General features: G+C 35.8%; 1 protein-coding gene across 4 annotated transcripts in view; it reads left to right on the forward strand.

Moving 5' to 3' along the window:
- Positions 1-19,431, forward strand: part of LOC141388803 (uncharacterized) — a 381,643-nt gene that overhangs the window by 307,537 nt on the left and 54,675 nt on the right. For 3 of the 4 annotated variants that reach the window (XM_073959189.1, XM_073959187.1, XM_073959188.1), the window contains exons 15-17: positions 6,328-6,474; positions 6,848-7,217; positions 7,508-8,683. In XM_073959189.1, coding sequence (XP_073815290.1) covers positions 6,328-6,474; positions 6,848-7,217; positions 7,508-8,683 — 1,693 coding nt within the window. The remainder of the gene's footprint in view (positions 1-6,327; positions 6,475-6,847; positions 7,218-7,507; positions 8,684-19,431) is intronic. The other variant, XM_073959190.1, reaches the window with a different exon arrangement.

The following is a 19,431-nucleotide window of genomic DNA, read 5'->3' on the forward strand; positions in this document are numbered from 1 at the left end:
GAACTTTTCTGGTCACTGCAAACTAAATGCTAAACTAATGCCAAAATTTATCTAAATATATCTAAAAAACATTTTATGTGGGCTATGCCAAAACGTGGCCCTTACTTAGGTGGCCCTCTACAGAACATTTGTCCTATAAGCCTATTTGAAATGTCGTGTTTCTTTTTATCTCGTCTTCCATTTGTTTACTCCATCGATTCCTTTGGCTACCATTTTTACGTGTACATATTTGCCATTATATCTTTCGAACGATTTTTCTCTCAGACACACCAAGCATGCTAACATTAGCATGGGAAGTACTTGTTTTTGAAAGTACCAAATGCCACTACTGGTCCGAGATCTGTGGACGCATTGCGCGTCAATGCCATCACAAAAGATAGCAAGTGTCGATCTGTATCTCTTGGGGTTTTTCCTGGATTTGCCGCAGTCCAATAATGGTCAATGCTGCATTTGCCAGGTCTAAATGCTCAATGGTATGACCCAATTATTTCACGTCAGCACAAACAAATTTATAATTTGAACACACAGTGCTGATGCTGACGTTTCAATCATCGAGTACACGTTCCTCCTGCCAGATGGTGCTAACTAGTAGATGCATACACCTTATCAGCTTGAACAGTTCGGCTGGAAAGTCATCTGATTATGCGACCAACCGCTTTATTTCTGTCTTTTCATTAACTTGGAAGGGCGGCACACACTCAAAACCATATTATGGGATTGGATTTGTGCTTTTTTCGTCGTCCACTTTAGTATTGGATACCAACAGTTTGGAAAAAAAATTCTTTCCATAAACTAATCACACTATCTGCATCTGTTTGGTAGAATTTACGAACTTCATTTTGGCTCCAGTACATTTTGATTTATTTCGTCCTAACACTTTCCATTTCTCTCTTTATCCTGCTGAAAAACATTTCTCCTCTCACCTTTTCTTCAGATACCTCTTCCGTGTGCTACATATTGCTACTGATTGCAGAGTAGCCTTATGTGCCGCATTCTTCTTTTCGGTAGCATTACCCAATTATGTATCTTGCGGCTGTTTGCATGGAGTGGACAATACTTTGCAACCTTGCTCATATGTTATCGGAACGAGGAGTACTTGCGTTAAGCAATTGGGTCTGTTTAGTGGATTATTATGTGGCTATCTATTGCGATTGCAGATTTCCGATGTCCGATGTTGCTTCGGCTACGAACCTTTGCTGGAACAAAGTTGTAATCCGAGTCGATTTTTATGGATGTCGAGATGCTTAAATCTTTTATTGCTAACCATGTTTTTGCTGCTGCTACGTTTATCAGCTTCATTCTGTTGTTAGAAGTTTCATTGTGAAAACTGAATTTCACGACTATCACGGCAATGATATTTTTTTTCCAATTTTGGCATTAAATCTATGGTCTGTTCGATGGTAATCGTATTGTTGCTATCGAAAGTAGTCGTGCGAGTGTCCCGGCTCTGAAGTATTCGAAAGAATGAAGTGTGCCAAGCGCATGGTGCGTGCTAAGCGCAGGGAGCTTACTAAAAGCTTGGAGCCTGCCAAGTGCTGGTAGAGTGCTACCCGCAGGGTCGAAAGTTTGACTGACAAGTGCCAGCTTCCGAAACTGCGGATGAGTCACACGTCTATTTTTCGGCGGTATTCGACTTCTGTGAATGAGAATTATAGTGGAAAAGTGATTGTTGTTAATTACACCGACCGGTCACGGTCACGTTGAACTTGTCTTCGATCGGCGCAAATAAAACTATTGTTAAACATTTAAGTTTAGCTAGTCTTTCAACAACCGGGTTAAACTGGAGACCAGATGTTTTAACCTCCAGATGTTTTTTTATCCTAACTACAAGTCCGCATCCAAAGTCGTCATGTCTCTGAGCATTACAAACAGTTCGCACATTCTAGATGCAGATTCACAGATCAAAGTCCTTAATGTGTTTTTCTTCTTCCTTGTTTTTATACCCTACATACTATGGTGCTTCATTTTCCGTTTGTAGAGCATATAAACGCTACAATTTTGCACAGACGTGTATTTTGCCTGCAGGCAGATGAAGTTCGAAGATGGGCTCTATCGGCTCTCGTTTTGAAATAGTCCCTATTTAATGGTACCACTCTATTTCCGGTATTTTGAAGATTTTTGCTTTATTTTCTGACCGAAATAGATATAATTTATTATTTAGGTTTCCTATCGTTCAAACAAATTCTCCACCAAAAATTGTGGACACAACTCCACGTTTTGGAATAGCCCACATGTAACGATACCGCCCGTGTGACGTATCGACCAATTTTAGGCATTTTGACAATTCTAATTACATTTTCAGACCGAATTAGCTGTAGTTTGGCATTTTGAATTCAAAGTGATAAAAAATCCTATCCACCAAAAATTGTGGATGTAGGTCTACATTGCTGAATAGCCCACAATCGGACACCGCCCGATTCAGGTATTTTTTAGTTTTTAGCTACATTTTCTGACCGAATTAGCTTTAATTTGGCATTAAGGGTTCGTAGTGGGGCAACTACTCCACCAAAAATTGTAGAGATTCGTCCACGTTTTGGTATAGGCCCCATTTAAAGGTACCGCTCGATTTCTGGTATTTGGGGCATTTTATCGACATTTTCAGCCCAAATCGAATGTAATTTGGCATTTTTCGAAGTGGTCAAAAAAATCTCCACTAAAAATAATGGACATATGTCCACACTTGGTATGGCCCTCCATAACGGTACAACTCGATGTCCTATATAAAGGTACCGAATAATTCGCAGGATTCCCTGTGGTCAGTGGTCACCACAAATTGCGAACGTTGCTACTTTCGTAAAAGAAAGAAAACTAAGTATTTCATTTAACTTCATAAAACTTCACACGGCGTGCCTTAACAAATTTAAATGGAAGGTGCTTTCACCTCTGAAGTTTTTGCTGATTCTGAAACTACAATGCTCATAGATGAGAAATATCAAGAAACAAAAAAAAATCGCCGGAGGGATTTTCAAATAAATCGCGATTTAAGTTCACATTTTTAGGGGTTCTTTAGGTTTTCACGATTTAGCTTGGAAAACGCGAGTTCTATGTAAATGGGTCTGAAGAAAATGTTGTAGCAGAGAAAATTCTCCACAAGATTGGCCTTTATGATATTTTCGTAGGTTTTACCGTTTTTGAGATATGGAAGTTCAAATTGGGACAATGCACTGACTGTATCGTCCCCTTATAAAACAATATTATGCACAGTACCCCTTAACTAACTTTTAATGGAAACCGCTTACACATGGGATGTTTTTGCGGATTCTGAAACAGCAATGTTCATACATAAGAAAAATAAAAAAAAATGAAAAAATCGCCGGAGGGATTTTTAAATAAGTCGCGATCAAAATTCACAATTTTAGGGATTTTTTAGGTTTTCACGATTTTGCTTGGAAACCGCAAGTCGTATCGAAATGAGTCTGAAAATTCTCTATAAGACTGATCTTTAGGTTTTTTCGTAGGTTTTACCATTTTTGAGATATAGAGGTTCAGTTCACATTTTTAGGTTTTTATCTCAAGTCTTCAAGATTTAGCTTGGAAAGTGCAAGCCATATCAAAATGGGACTAAAGAAAATGTTGAAGCTGTGAAAATTCTCTACAAGATTGGATGCTTTATTTTTTTCTAGGTTGTGCCATTTTCAAGATATATATGTTTAATTTGGGAAATTGCAGTAATGACATTGTTTTATAAGGAGGCGATACAGTCAGTGCATTGACTCAATTTGAAATTCTATATCTCAAAAACGGTAAAACCTACGAAAATATCATAAAGGCCAATCTTGTGTAGAATTTTCTCTGCTACAACATTTTCTTTAGACCCATTTACATAGAACTTGCGGTTTCCAAGCTAAATCGTGAAAACCTAAAATACCCCTAAAAATATGAACTTAAATCGCGATTTATTTTAAAATCCCTCCGGCGATTTTTTTTTATACCCTCCACCATAGGATGGGGGTATATTAAGTTTGTCACTACGTTTGTAACTACTCGAAATAATCATTGTAGACCCCACAAAGTATATATATTCTTGATCAGCGTGCAATTCTACATCGATATAGCCATGTCCGTCCGTCTGTCTGTCTGTCCGTCTGTGGAAATCACTCTAGCGTCCGAACGGATTGACGTAGGTTGATGAAATTTTGGGAAAATATGTTATATTTACGTAGGACTTTTGGTATTGAAAACGGGCTATGTAGGTCCACGCTTTCGTATAGCCCCCATACAAAATGACGCGTGACGCGTCGTCGTTTTAAGGAATTTTTAAGATATTTGGCCCATTTTACCACCGAATTGATTGTAATTTGGTACTTTGTGTCTCCAGAGGCCAAAAAATATTCCTACCAAAGTTGGGTTATATAGGTCCACGTTTTGGTATAGACCCCATATAAGGCCCCTTATAAAGTACGCGTCATTTTAATATATTTTGAATGTATTTGACCCTTTTGACCAAAGAATCGGTTGTAACTTTGTATTTTGTGTTTCCAGAGGCTAAGAAACATTTCTACCATAAAATGTTTATATAGGTCCACGTGTTGATATAGCCCCCATAATACAATATCTCCCGATTTTCGATATTTTGAACGTTTTAGCCTCATTATCACACCGAGATGGCTGAAATTTGGTATTTAGTCTTCTTTAGGCGTATAAAACTTTCTCCCAGAAATTTGTAGGTATAGGCCCACGCCATCATATAGCCCCCATAGAACGGTACCTTCCGAATTTCGGTATTTTGAAGGTTGTGGCCACATTAATCCACCGAAATGGCTGAAATTTGTGGTGGAGGGTATAAAAAGTTCGGCCCGACCAAACTTAACGCTTTTCTTACTTGTTGTTTCTTGATATTTCTCATCTATGAGCATTGTAGTTTCAGAATCAGCAAAAACTTTCGAGGTGTAAGCACCTTCCATTTAAATTTGTTAAGGCACACCGTGTTCATTATAGATTGTGTTAAAGCCTTTTTATAACGCCTTTTCACTTTTTCATAATATTATGTTTTTATAAGGGTGGGTTATTTATTAATCCGACGCCCAACCCAAATTGTTATTGTTCTCAGGGGGAATGCGTGGCCCATTATACCTCACTTTATTTTAGAGATATTAAAGGGGGAAAGACAGTGTTCACTAGAGGTGATAGAAGGATCAAGATAAGACCTGGGGATCTAGGGACCAAGATAAGTCCTTAAAAGGCTTTGTAGTTTTCCTTTTGAGGACCAAAATTAAGACAAACAAGTAAGAAAAGGATCATAGTCGGGCGGGGCCGACTATATGATACCATACACCACTGTGAATATGTAAAATATATATATAGGAGATATATATCAATTTGAACTGATTTCTATATAATATGGTACACTTATTACTAGACAAAATTCCGTCACACATTCCAAATTTCATTAAAATTTGACAGATATAGGATGTTTGGTGCATCAAATACGTAAAATGGGGCGAAAATATATATGGGAGCTATATCCAAATCTGAACCGATGTCGATATAATTTGGCACACTTATTTCTAGACCGAGATCAGTCACACAATCCAAGTTTCATCAAAATCGAACGTATATAGCGTGTTTGGTGCAGCAATTACGTCAAATCGGCCGAAAGTATATATGGGAGCTATATCCAAATCTGAACCGATTTCGACGTAATTTGGCACATTTATTTTTAGACTGAATTCAGTCACACGTTCCATATTTCATCGAAATCAAACATATATAGCGTGTTTGGTGCAGCAAATACGTCAAATCGGCCGAAAATATATATGGGAGCTATATCCAAATCTTAATAGATTTCCATGTTATTTGGCACATTTATTTTAAAACCGAATTCAGTCACACATTCCATATTTCATCGAAATCAAACATATATAGGGCGACGACAAAATAGCTAAAACCTTGCTCTATGGAGCTATACCAAAATTATGGTCGATATAACCCATCTCCGAGTTGCCGAAACACATCTGTGAAAACTTTTTGAGTTTCGTATAAAATTGTTTGATTGTGATTAAAACAGACGGACTGATATGTCATTATCACTCGTTTCGCTGGTGGTTATTCAGCTCATCATGTATATCCAATATGAGTGACTAGACAGTGATGGACTCTAATAAATTATATTTATACGGACATTGTTGAATATTTGCATTTGAGAATTTTTTAGATTTTTTCCTCCAAGCCAATCTGGAGTGGAATTATTATTTTAGTTTTAAACAGAATTGTTACACTGCCTTTGCAACGTAGACTTTGCTTGTCGCTAACTAAATTATCAATAGCTTATTTTTTTCTTCCTACAATCACCAACAAAACTTATAATTGTTTACGTTTTTATTTCAGCATGATGTCCAGCATGAGCATGGGTGATTTTATATCACCGACTGGTTCTAATCTCAGTCCCATGGAGAATTCGGCGCTAAGAGTATCACACGAGCATACAGATTCTGGTTTGGGTGCAGATCAGGATTATGCTTATTCATCTGAAAGGTATGTTAGCTATGCAAATGCATCTCAATTCCATTACTAATAAGCTAAGTATAACAACTACAGCACACATGCTTCCAACAATTCTATGTGTATAAACTAAATTGCCATTTAGGAAAAAATGCACTATACAATTTTGTTTGTTTTTGCTTTTTACCATACTAATGTTTACCCCTTCTTCCAACATTTCTCCTTCCCCTAATACAAAAAAAAACAAAACCATTCACCTTTACATGCAACTGTGACCCTGCATCCATCCATCCCTATGTTATATATGGTGGTTGATGGCCGATGACCTACCCAAAAAACACACATCCAACATTTGTTTGTTTTATATGCGAATTTTAACAACAACAACATAAACCCCGACGACTAGATCCAGTGATAGTACACGGTATGGTACTAACAAGTCCTCTGGGGCTTCTAGCGGTAGCCATCGTAAATCCTCTATTAATGGAGGTGGTAATTCCCAAGCTTACAATAGCCTTATGCAACAGACTGTGAATAATCAAAAACATCATCATCAGCAACAACAACAACACCAGCACCAGCAGCAGCAACAACATCGACAAAACTCATTTTATGGCAATAGACGCCATGACCAAACGCCAAATCAAACCAAGCCAAATTACAGCAAATACCCAACCACCACTAACCAACAGCAGCAGCAACAACATCAGTCACATCACCAACATCAATCCGTTAATACATCCTGTGGTGCAGCAGTTAATAGCCATCTAGTAACGGTAAATGAATCCTTATTATAGTCACAAAGTTTGTTTTTGTTGTTTTGTTTTTTTTTTTTTAGTTCATGTTTGTAGTTGTTGCCATAATGCCATTAACACCAAATGTTGTGGAAATACGACCTTAACTTTAGAATGTTTGCTTTTAGAAAATACCAATAAACAAAAAACAAAAATTAACTTTTCTCTATGCCAACCTTTATTTCATGACTCTCTTCCATACAAACAAACAAAAAACTCTCTACTAACTAACCAATCAACCATCCTGTTACGCACAATTTCCCAAACTGCAGCCCACAAACCAGACAACTGCATCCTCATCATCATCCAAACAGCAACAACAACAACAACAGCATACACTTTCACAGCGCACGGATAAGGATGGTGGCGGTGGAGCGACTGGCGGCGGCGTAGAGAAATCAATGCCCAGCCATCGTTTACTGAATTATACCACATTTGAGAATAATCAATATAAATTCAGTCTCAACAATGCAACACGGCCCCTGGTTGGGGGCAGCAATGGTAGTATTAGTGCCAATAGTAGTAATAGCGGCGGAATTGGTGGCGGAAGTGGTGGTGGTTCCCTTACTAATACTCCCCATCATGTTGATCATTTTGTAGAATGGCCAAATACACCAGCTGCCCCCTACTATTATCAGGGGCCCTCTTCGGTGGCCATACATGCCAAAAAACGTGATGCCAAATCAGATTTAGGTGTACCCACACGGCGTCTGTCCGGTCAAGCAATTACCAAGACTCAACTCTTGACTGGTGGTGGTAATTATCCACCTTTGGGTAGTATAGGTTATCCCTTGATAAGTGCTCAATATCCGGGCATAGGTTTTAATTCACGTTTACATCCGGCCAAATCAGATTTATTTTTGGCCTATCCAACATCGGCGGCAGCCACACAAAACGAATATGAGCCACCATTTATTTATAACTATAAAATGCCACATATGCCAGAATTTGTTCGTAGCTCTAATAAGATGCCAACACAAGCAGCCGCAGGAGCAGCACAGCAACAACAATCTTCAAATAATTCATCGCAGCAACAACAGCAACATCCTCAGACAACAGCTTATCATATTTCAGGAGCCCAAACAGCAGATCCCATACCTCCAAATTGCTACAAAACAAATAGCAATACGGCAAGCAGCTCAAATCTTTATGCTGGTGCCGCACCAGCTACAGATGTTATGTATTATCAATTCGATAATAGTTGTGTGGCACCACCTCCGGCTCCGAATTCTTCGGTTAAAACTCAAGCCATAATACAACAACCCAAATCATTGATGTCACATGGCAAGACACCAGGTGTTTCCAGTGGAAATTCAACAGGTTCTCCGGCTCATAATATGATTGGACCTTTGGTTTTCTTGCAACACCCCCAAACTCAGCAGCAACAACAACAACACAGTCAAGGAAATAACGCAGGATCTGCAGTGAATAACTCCATGCCCCAGACTGTGAGTACTTTTAACCAGATCGCAACAGACCACGAATTGCAGTAATTAGTGGATTATACATAAATATTTATTTATGTGTGCATGAAGTTTGTTTGTCGCACGTCGTTTATTTTTGTGTTTTTCGTTGTGTTTTCATGTGTTTGTTGCTCGTTACGGTTTTTTGTTTTTTTATTAACTACGTGATTGTTTTTAAATTCTGTTTTTCCTTAAAAGTATGTGTAGCATGTTTAACTAGCAGTTTATAGTTGTAAGATTGTGACCGATGTGGAAATTTGTATATGGAGGATTTTTAAGGAAAAAATATTCAAAATGTAATTGTTGAGATATTGGTTTAACGTGGTCTTTAAGAGTACTTTTATAAATACGAAATCTAATTGATTTCAAATGTCACTCCCATATCGTATAAAATTCCAATAGCATATATGACGTACACGCAATGGAATTGACATTTGAAATCTGCTAGATTTCTTAAATGTAAATGTACTATTACTTCCTTAGTGATCTATACGGAATAGGACAGCGTGCAACATTTTTATACCCTATGAATGCAATCAAATTCTAATTTCCATTTTTAGATCCAATGATAAAAAATGGTTGAATGTGTGAGACTTCGGTGAGCCCCTAGTTTTTAATGCACTTGTTAGGTCATAAAATCTCAACTCGAAAGAGAATTCAGATATCACTATAAAATTACCTTCGTCTTAATGAGGAAAAAATAAGTAAAAAAACCATTTTGATGTTTCTTTGTTAGTTCAGGTTTAAATGTTTTAATTTGCGAAAACAATAACTACACATAGGCGATGGTTCTGAACTCTTCTTAGGAAGAACATGACGTACCTAGAAAAAAATTACGACGTGCAAATTTTCGGCCAAAATAGATATTTAATTTGTAATTTATCGTGCTCATTAGACAATAGACGGCACCAACTAAGAGCCGGCAGGGGTTTATACCCTACACCACACAGTGATAAGTGGTATTATGTCTGCACTTGTATGCAACATGCAAAAGGCAAGAAGATGGGCCTAAGCATCACATTCTGAGTTGATTTATGCATGTCTGTCCGTCTGTCCATGCACAGGTCACATTTATTACCCCAACCGAGTGAATATTGAGAAACGTTTTTTTTTTTTTTGTGAGAATCGGTCCTGATTTGGATATAGTTCCCATATAGAAGGTTTTTTTGGTGAGAATCGGTCCAGATTTGTATATAGCTCCCATATATGTATATTTTTGTCCGACTTAATATATATGATGCACCAAACGCTACGTCTGTCCAATAAGGATGAAATTTGAAACGTGTGAAAAAATTTGAAAATCTAGAAAAAAGTGCACCAAACTATATTGGAATTGGTAAAGATTTGGATAAAGCTCCTATATACATTTTCGCCCGATTTCATGTATTTGATGAACAAAACATCAACAAACAAAACAAATATAGCCCTCGTTGAACGGTTTCTCTGATTTGCGGTATATTGAAGGTTAGCGACACTCTTTCACCGAAATGGCTGAATTTGCTATTTAGTTTTCTTTGGTGCTATAAAACTTTCCCCCAGAAAATTGTCAGTATATGTCAACGTTTTTATATAGTCCCCATAGTACGGCACTTTCCGATGTTCGGTATTTTTAAGGTTTTACCCACATTATCTTACCGAAATGGCACAATTCCTTCCGATTTTCGGTATTTTGAAAGTTATAACAACATTATCTTCCCGAAATGGGTGACAAACATTTGGTATTTGGTCTTCATGAGGGCTACAAAACTTTCCTTAGAAATTTTGCTAGTATAGGTCCAAGTTTTGATATAGACCCATAGAACACCGCCTCCCATTTTCCTTATTATATCATTTTAGTCACATTATCACACCGAAATGGCTTAAATTTAGTGTTTAATCTTCTTTGGAGCTACAAAACTTTATCAGTACTGGTCCACGTTTTGATATAGAACCCATAGAACGGTATCTAAAGATTTTCGGTATTTTGAATGTTTGACGAATTGACTGAAATTTGGCATTGAGTTTTCGTTATGGGGAAACAACATTCCTACAGAGAATTGTATGAAGGTTTATATGAAAGCCCCCATATAAGTGGTACGTACACCCACATTTTAGCAGTTTTTGAGGTTTTTTTTATTATTTTGAGAATTTAGCTTCGTTACAAAAATAACAGTAAAATAATTAAAGGTTCCAAGAGGTCAGATTTCTTTACGAAAATTGGCGCCAAATGTCCATATGTTGGTATACGTACAATTTACGACCAAAATAGCTCTAATTTGCAATTTATGGTTTCTACATAGTGGTTAAAAAACTTACACTGTGTGTCATTTTATGAGTCATGGTTTATTAACCATATTCTGACACCGCAGCGTGATAGAAGACCAAAAATAAGAAGACACGTGTCCCGGCGATTTTTCCTATCACTTCAACTTTCGCGGTTACGGGCCACAAAAAGTTTAGGTACGATCTGGGATCGAAAGGTAAACGATACCGCCCGATGTGAAATATTTTAAAGGATTTTTTATTGAAGTGGCTGTAAGTTCGTATTTCGAATTTTAAATGCGTAGGAAAAATCCGCACATGAAAGTGTGAAAGTTCCTTCCGAATTTACATATTTAAAGGTTATACATTAGGGCGCACACTGGTCGAAACCGCTGGCCTAGCGGCGCGAAAGTCAAACTAAAAACTGAGAACTGTTTTCCATTGAGTCCATTACTGACACCCTGGTGAGTAATATTTTTTTTTTTTTACTTTAAATATCCTCTCAGATATTCACTATCCAATGCAAGAAATAAATTTTCAAAAAAATGTTTTTTGTTTTTTTTATGTAATATACTTTTGTTAAATGGAGCGTAACAACAGAAGTTCTCTAATGTCCAGTTCAATTCTTTTTCGACAAATTAAATTGGACTTCCTATATTCCGAATAATCAACTTTTGGCTTCAAATAGCCGCAAATCTTGCTGATAAATGCATGGAAATGTAGACTAAATCATCAAAATACAAAAAATCGGGCGGTACAGTTATATGGGGGCTATATCAAAACCACCGGGAACCTCCATTAACAAAATTCAGCTTACTTGGTATGAAAATGTGGACAAAATCCTCAAAATACCAAATATTGGTAGGTACCGTTACATGAGGGCAATATCAAAACGTAGACCTATGTCCACAATTTTTGGGCGGAAAATGTAGCTTAAATCCCCAAATATATATAAAATCGGGAGGTACCTAAAAAGGGGTCTATATCCAATCGTGGACCTATGTCCACATTATTTGGTGGAAAAGTTTAGTGACCACTAGAAACCCAAAGTACCAAATTGCAACTAAATTGGAAGGAAAGGATTGCTTAAATTCTCAAAATACCGATTATGAGGATGCACCGTTATATGGGGGCTATACCAAAATATTTGCCGATGTTGTTCATATTTAGTCAATTATTACCCACGGACACATACTACGTTTGTGCAAAATTTCAAAAACATATTTCCATTCCTTTGCACGTTATTAATTTCGCGCCGCTAGATCAGTGATTTTGACCACTGTAGAGCTGTCCAAAAAAACCAAACACGCTGTATTTGTCCGATTTGGATGAAATGTAAAATGGGTCTAGAAATAAATGTGTCAAATTATATCGAAATCGGCCCTGGTTTATATATAGCTCCCATATATATTTATACATATATACACACGCTATATATGTCCGATTTCGATGAAATTTGGAACGTGTGAATACTTATGGTCTAGAAATAAATGTGCCAAATTATATCGATATCGGTACAGATAGAGTTCCCATATATGTATATCTTTGCTGCACCAAACACGGTATATGGCGAAAAACAAAAATATTTTACAATCGATGAATCCGAGTTTCACCCATTCAGAATTCGCGAACTGTTAACATATTCTATATAGTATGATATACATTCTTTAAGATGAAGTGTTTTAGGAGGAATCCCATAAGGTCGACCATTAAAATTAATTTACGTGGAAGCTGTGTTGGCATCAATGTAGAAAAATAGGTAAAAATGGGTTGAAGCCAACAAGTTTTTTTATGCTCCCTTTCGATTTCTGGCTTAACCTTACATTTTATAGACATATGCCCAAAGAAAAACTCAAAGAATGCTTCATGGGCAATATGATACTAGTGTATCGTTTTTCGATATATCCACTGCATCCACCTAAAATTGATGCTGACATTTTGAAGCCGGAATTTCGGGGTTTTTTGATTTTTTTAAATAATTCGGACGCTCAACAAGATAGTATTCAAAACTCATAATAGGATTATAGAACTCGTGATTTTACGTCGTTTAACGCATATCTCATGAGTGTGCTCCTTACAGCATCCTAGTAATTGGAGTCTAAAGGCCAATATTTGATGCGTGAATTTTTTTAAAAAACCTATTTTTTGCGTTGAAAATTTACAAGTGCCATTCAATTTCCTTTGTACCCGAGTGAACTTTGTTTTTTTTAAGCGACGGATCTAATGAGCCCATCCGCGATCGAATCCATCCACTAAAGCCGCGGATATAGATGCCCTGAAAATAGGAAAATCAGCAAAAATTTATTTTGACAAATCCGCGTACTAAACCGCGATTTTCTTTAAAAGTTTTTACGTAAATGGAATCCTTTATACGCGATTATAATATTTGAGAAAACGCGTGTCATAAATTACAGAGATTCGCGAGTAATATGGGCTTTTTACCAAAAATAGAATATGGAGGCACATCCGCGGTTCTTGAAGAATCTGTTTGAAATATGTGTATATAGACGTATTTTTGATGGGTGCTACTGAAATCGGATGCGCATCAAAATCGTTTTTTTTAGATTTTTTTGCATTGTGTGATGCAACTGGCGGCACACTTTGACCGCTGAGTGAAACATCGAAATATGCATAAATAGTGAAAGAGATTAATTCGCTGCATCCAAAAACGGATGCGCATCAACTGATTTTAACTAATTCGCGAATAATAGGCTTTTTAATTTCCACATTTTTTGAATGATTGTAATTTCAATATTACTCTACTTTCCTATCCTTATAAGTTATCACAGTAAGCAAATAAGCTTTCACGATGGTAAACCATATTTCTTGATGAAGTTTTAGCAGTACACATTAATTATTGTGTGAGATTTTAGCGAAATAGTTTGAGAACTCTTAAATATTTTTTTCTAATTTTTCGAATCAAACCAAAAAATATATTTGCAACAATATTTTCCAACAATAAGTTTTTCTCTCTGGTTGTTGCTATAATATGCAATTTATGTACCCAATCTCTATAAATTTGGTATCATATTTTTCTACACATTGTCTTGATTCCGCATATTTTTTTAAATTTATTTTTTGAGGGTTTGTACGGCTTCTAGGACAGGATAATTTGGATTTACTTCAAAATTTTTTTATTATTTGTTGATTTTCCGCGAAAATAATAATAAATTTAATAACTATTTAAACATCTACGAATAGATATGGAATGCTGTTAATGATTTATGCATACATTTTCTCATAACAGCAAATAAGATATTTTCAAATATTTTTTCTTTATATGAGAATAAAAACCGCTATAACTTATGCGAGCATCGTCCAATTTTGTAAACGCGAACAAATTTAAAACCTGAATTGTTTTTCTTAAACTCTATTTCAAAAATTGTAGATGTGCTCGCAAAAAAAATTTTTAATTTTTTTCAAAAGGAATTGCGAAGAATTTTTGGTTTTCGCCATATATGTCCGATTTCGAAATCGGTTCAGATTTGGATATAGCTGCCCTATAAATGTTCGGCCGATTTGGGGTATTTCATATCTCCAATTGATGAAATTTGCAATGTGTGACAGAATTTGGTCTAGAAATAAGTGTGCCAAGTTCTATCGAAATTGATTCTGATTAAGACATAGCTACCATATATAAAAAATTATTTTCAATTTCCAAAAAAAGAAATCTTCCAATTTGCTAAATATTTCCACATCCGGTCATTTACAATATTTTTTTCTTTTTTTCAATATATATTGTTTGTATGTTTTTGTGTTATTGGGCGTTTATCTCTAACAATCAGAAAGTATGACCTACACAATATACCTCACAAATCCTAATTACCACAAATTGCTGATGATGTTGATTGTGATGGTAAGCACGTACTATTCATTCACTCATTTGTACATCTCCGTTTGGGATTATTTTATTTTTCGTTTGATTATTGTTTCCTAAATGAGAAGAAAAAGAAACCAGCATGTGTGCATATTTGATTCCAGTTACAATACGAAAATATTCTGGGCACTGTATTCATTTGTCTACGCATGTAAAATAAATTATTGACCAAAATAATCATTGCCAATTTTAGTTTTAGCAAAGTTTTTTTGCGGATTGTTTTTCTAATAATTATCATTGTTTTTAGTTTAGGAAGATATTTTGGTAATGCATGTTTTTATCTACATGTTCGTAATATATACATATTTTTTTATTAAATTTTTATATTTTGTTGTTTGCAACCTTTATAACTAAGAATATTTTTAAGTATTTAAAATTGTGATAAGTTAAACAGAAGTGTGTATGTGGGCTTTCATGCAAGTGCAGCAAAGTGAAAGTCACATGAATTTTTTAAATTCAGAAAAAAATTCTTAAGAATGTACAGAAATGATGTGTTCAATTGCCTATAAAAACTATTTCTAATCCCTAATCTAATTCTTTTGATAGGTTTAAGTGGAGTATAACATGATCGGGCCAGCCGATTTTAATATTTCTGAAAGTCTTATGAAAATATTGGGGTCTTATAAAAATATTGTCCTTACATTCATATTTTAAAGATTCATAACACACTTTCATTTGTTAATTGCACGTATTGTTGTCAATTGTTTTGTTGTTAACATCTTCTCTGCCACTCTCACGCTCTCCAACATTTCACTAATGATTATTTATGTTTATTTTCATACTCAAGCAAATATAATTTGTCCATAAATATAGTTTCGGGTTCTTTAGTCTGTTATATTCATATTCAGGCATAATGTGAATAAATAGCAATTTCTAGTCCACTCTCTAACTTTACAGATGTCTATTAGATATTGTTCTTAAATATTTTCTAACATATCTATGAATTATTGCCGGAACTATAAGTAACAAATAAAACTATGTGAAATTCTATGTAAACATGAAAATAACAGAATAAGCAAAAACGTAAGGACTAAAAAACTAAATAAAGAAAATAATTGCCTTCAACATCCTATACCACCAAAGAAAAATAACCTCCCACTACTTCTTGGTAAATATAACAGTAATGTTTGCCGGAAAGGAAGTAATTACTTCAATGAAATATGATGACTTAAGCTTTTTTGTTTTCATATTTTAAGCAATTTATGTAACTAACAAAACATAAAATATAACCAAATTTATGTACATATGAATGTATATGTGCAAAAACATGAATTATGATATAATAATGGGAATAATGCTTTATTATTTATTAACATGATATTTGTAATAGTGTTGTGTAACTTACTCCCTTTTATACGAAAAGAAGATATAAAGGGAGTAGGAAAAATAATGTTTTTGAAATATTTGAAAAAAAAAAAATAATAATAATAATACATATTTTGACAAATAACAAACTATTGGTCGGTCTTGCCGATAGAAATATAACCTCAGTCTATGACAGTGAAAGAATAACAAGTAAGAACACCCTTTAGTTCCGCCAGGCCGAAGTCTTGATATTTTCAACCACAAATTGTATTGAAGTAAAATGGAACGATTAGTTCTCTTTCTTTTATGAAAGTACTAAACTCATCAAACATGTCAAGACTTAATTATAGGAGGATTATACTTACATACATAGCTGGCCCATTTGTTCTATAAGCCGAACTAAGAAAAGATCTCCAATTCTTTTAATATCTTCTTCCACTTGTTTGCTCCATCGATTCCTTGGTCTGCCAGTTCTGCGTGTATCGTCATCGCTCATTCGTGCGATATGGATTGCCAACGCAATCATTGTATCTCGATACGTTTAACTATATTGAGGTCGTTGTATAGCAGATACAGCTCATGGTTCATACGACGTCGATATTCACCATCAACGCAGATTGGTCCGTAGATCTTTCGAAGAATTTTTCTCTCAAACACGCCAAGCACTGCCTTGTCCGCTTGTGCAAGTACCCATGCTTCTGAGCCATACATCAGCACGGGTAGTATCAGTGTTTTGTAAAGTGTTTCTTTTGTTTGACGAGATGCGGCTTTGTTTTTAAACTGCTTACTTAAGACAAAGTAGCATCTGTTAGGCAATATAATTCTTTTTTATATTTCACAACTGATGTTGTTTGTTGTGTTTACGGCGGTGCCGAAGTATACGAAGTCTCTCACTACCTCAAAATTATAGTAGCCAACTTCAACAGTTGGTTCGAGCTTTATGGACGTTGGCGCGTCGACTTTGTCTTCTCGCCGTTTACCGCCAGACCCACTTTACTTCTTACTTCCAGTTACTTCTTTTTCTGATCGTCCTATGATTTCTATATCGTCAGCGTAATCAAGTAACATGTGGCTATTGGTATAGATTGTGTCATTTCTCTTAACGTATGCCTCTCGTATGAACCGTTCCAGCATTATGTGGAAGAGATCATACGAAATGCTGTCTCCTTGTCTGAAACCTCTTTTGGTATAAAACTGTTCCGAGAGGTTCTTTCCTATTTTAACTGAAGATCGAGTGTCAGTTAAATCGTTTTTCAAAGCCGTATGAGCTTTGCGGGGATACCAAATTTAGACATGGCTTGGAATATCTTTGAACGTAGGGGGCTGTCGAAGGCTACTTTATAATCGATCTGCATCTTTTGGGTCTTCTCTAGGATTTGCCGCAGGGTAAATATCTGGCCAAAGGTGGACTTGCCAGGTCTAAAGCCGCATTGGTATGGTCAAATTATTTCGTTGACCATGGGCTTTAGTCGTTCGCACAATATCCCTGACACTATTTTTTTAGGCAATAGGAATAAGACTTATGACCCTCTAGTTAGAGCATACAGTCTTATCTCCTTTCTTGTGGACGGGACACAGGATGCACAGGTTCCAATCGTCGGGTACGCGTTCTTAAAAATTGAACAGGTTAAAAGGTGTTAAGTGTCAAAAATAAAGTTAATTCAGGGTCGTTATATGGGAGTTATACAAAAACGTAGACTTATGTTCACAATTTTTATACCCCCAGTCTTTAGACTAAGGAGGGTACACTTTCACACCGAAATGTGTCTCAATGAAATAATGGTTTTAACTTCGGGTACCTCCCACACAAAATTTTGGAGTGGTGCTGATTAAGAGCTGCTCGCGAATCGCTTTGATTTTTGTTCCAGCAGCTTGTATTCGCTTACCTCTTTATCACTGTACATGTGTTTCAGGGGCAAGTCCCTACTTCCTGAGAAAATGGCTGGAAAGCTGTAAAAAAAACCTCTATGGTACCATGTGTTGTAGCTGGGGCGCACGATAACTCTCGAACGGATCAGCCGATTCTGTCCAAAATTTGGCTTCTTAATATTTTGTCCACACTTAGTTTAAGTTCGAAGATAAGTCATATCGATCTACTCCTTCAGGTACCACCTCCGTGAAAGTTCAAAACTTTTCGCTAAAATGGGGAGCACGATAACTCTTGAAGGCAGTAACCGAGTTGGTCCATCTTTGCGCACAGACGTTTGACCACAGACGTTTAACAGTTTTGCAGATTAGTGTCTGTTCGATGATCTTTTGGAAACGCCTTGTTGTCCTATTCACAGCGATATTATGTTTTTCGGCTGCAAGCACATGTTTTCCGACATAGTGGTTCAAAACCCCAAAGTTAAATTTTGCGATGCATTTTAAAAATCCAAACTTACTTCATCACTTATAAGATATTTCATATAAGCATTCTGTCAACAAGTGGCTCGGTCAGTGATGCATTTAATTTCGGAAATACATACTAAAGAGGATTACAAAATGCCCACAACCATTTCCTGCTCATTGTGAAAGTTCCTTTCTAAACAATGCAAAAAAGTAACACAACCATAGAACTCTTATCTTCTACTCAAATTCTGTATTTCATATTTTTTTGCAAATAATGTTTCGTTCTTTATCTTACAGTAAACCAAAGTTTATTGACAGCAAACCCCCTCCCTGTAACGCCATTAGTTATTTTCTCCGGTTCATTTGCAAAAGTGTTATCGAAAGTCTTGTGTAGTTGTTCGTTTCCTCTTATTTCTAATCTTCATTATATTTGTGCTGTGGTACTTTGTTTCATCATAATTTGTCTATTTTTGCCATTATCTAGTAGATTCAGGACATAACTTTATCTTTTATTAGCACAATGAACTTTCATTTCTGGCTTTGACCATCCTTCCTCCCTCTACTCCAGAGTAGTGTGTGTGCGTTGAGTATTCATTGAATATGTTCTTTTTGTGGAAATAGAAAACAAAATCTTGTTGGAAGCCTTCTTACTCCTGGTATACCCTGCCGTTATATACCCAATATCACAACAACATTTCATATTTTTGTTACAATTTATTTTATGGCAATATTATGCCAATGATTTGTAAGCACTTTAGATATGAAAACCATAAAGAAAACATTAAATAATTCTTTCCATTTCATTTCAGTTCATTTGTTTCTTTTAGTCATGTTTTTGTTTGGTTTGAGTTATCTTTTCATATATTTGCTTTTTTTCGTTTGTGAATAGTTGCCACAATTTTTATTTCTTGTTATAGTTGTTATTGTGATTTTAGAAATAAATTGAAGGAAAAAGGCATTCAGTCGTTTAGTCAGTCAA

This window comes from Musca autumnalis, unplaced genomic scaffold, assembly GCF_047663935.1.
Source record: "Musca autumnalis isolate F117 unplaced genomic scaffold, ASM4766393v1 scaffold_1, whole genome shotgun sequence".
Taxonomy (NCBI): Eukaryota; Metazoa; Arthropoda; class Insecta; order Diptera; family Muscidae; genus Musca; species Musca autumnalis.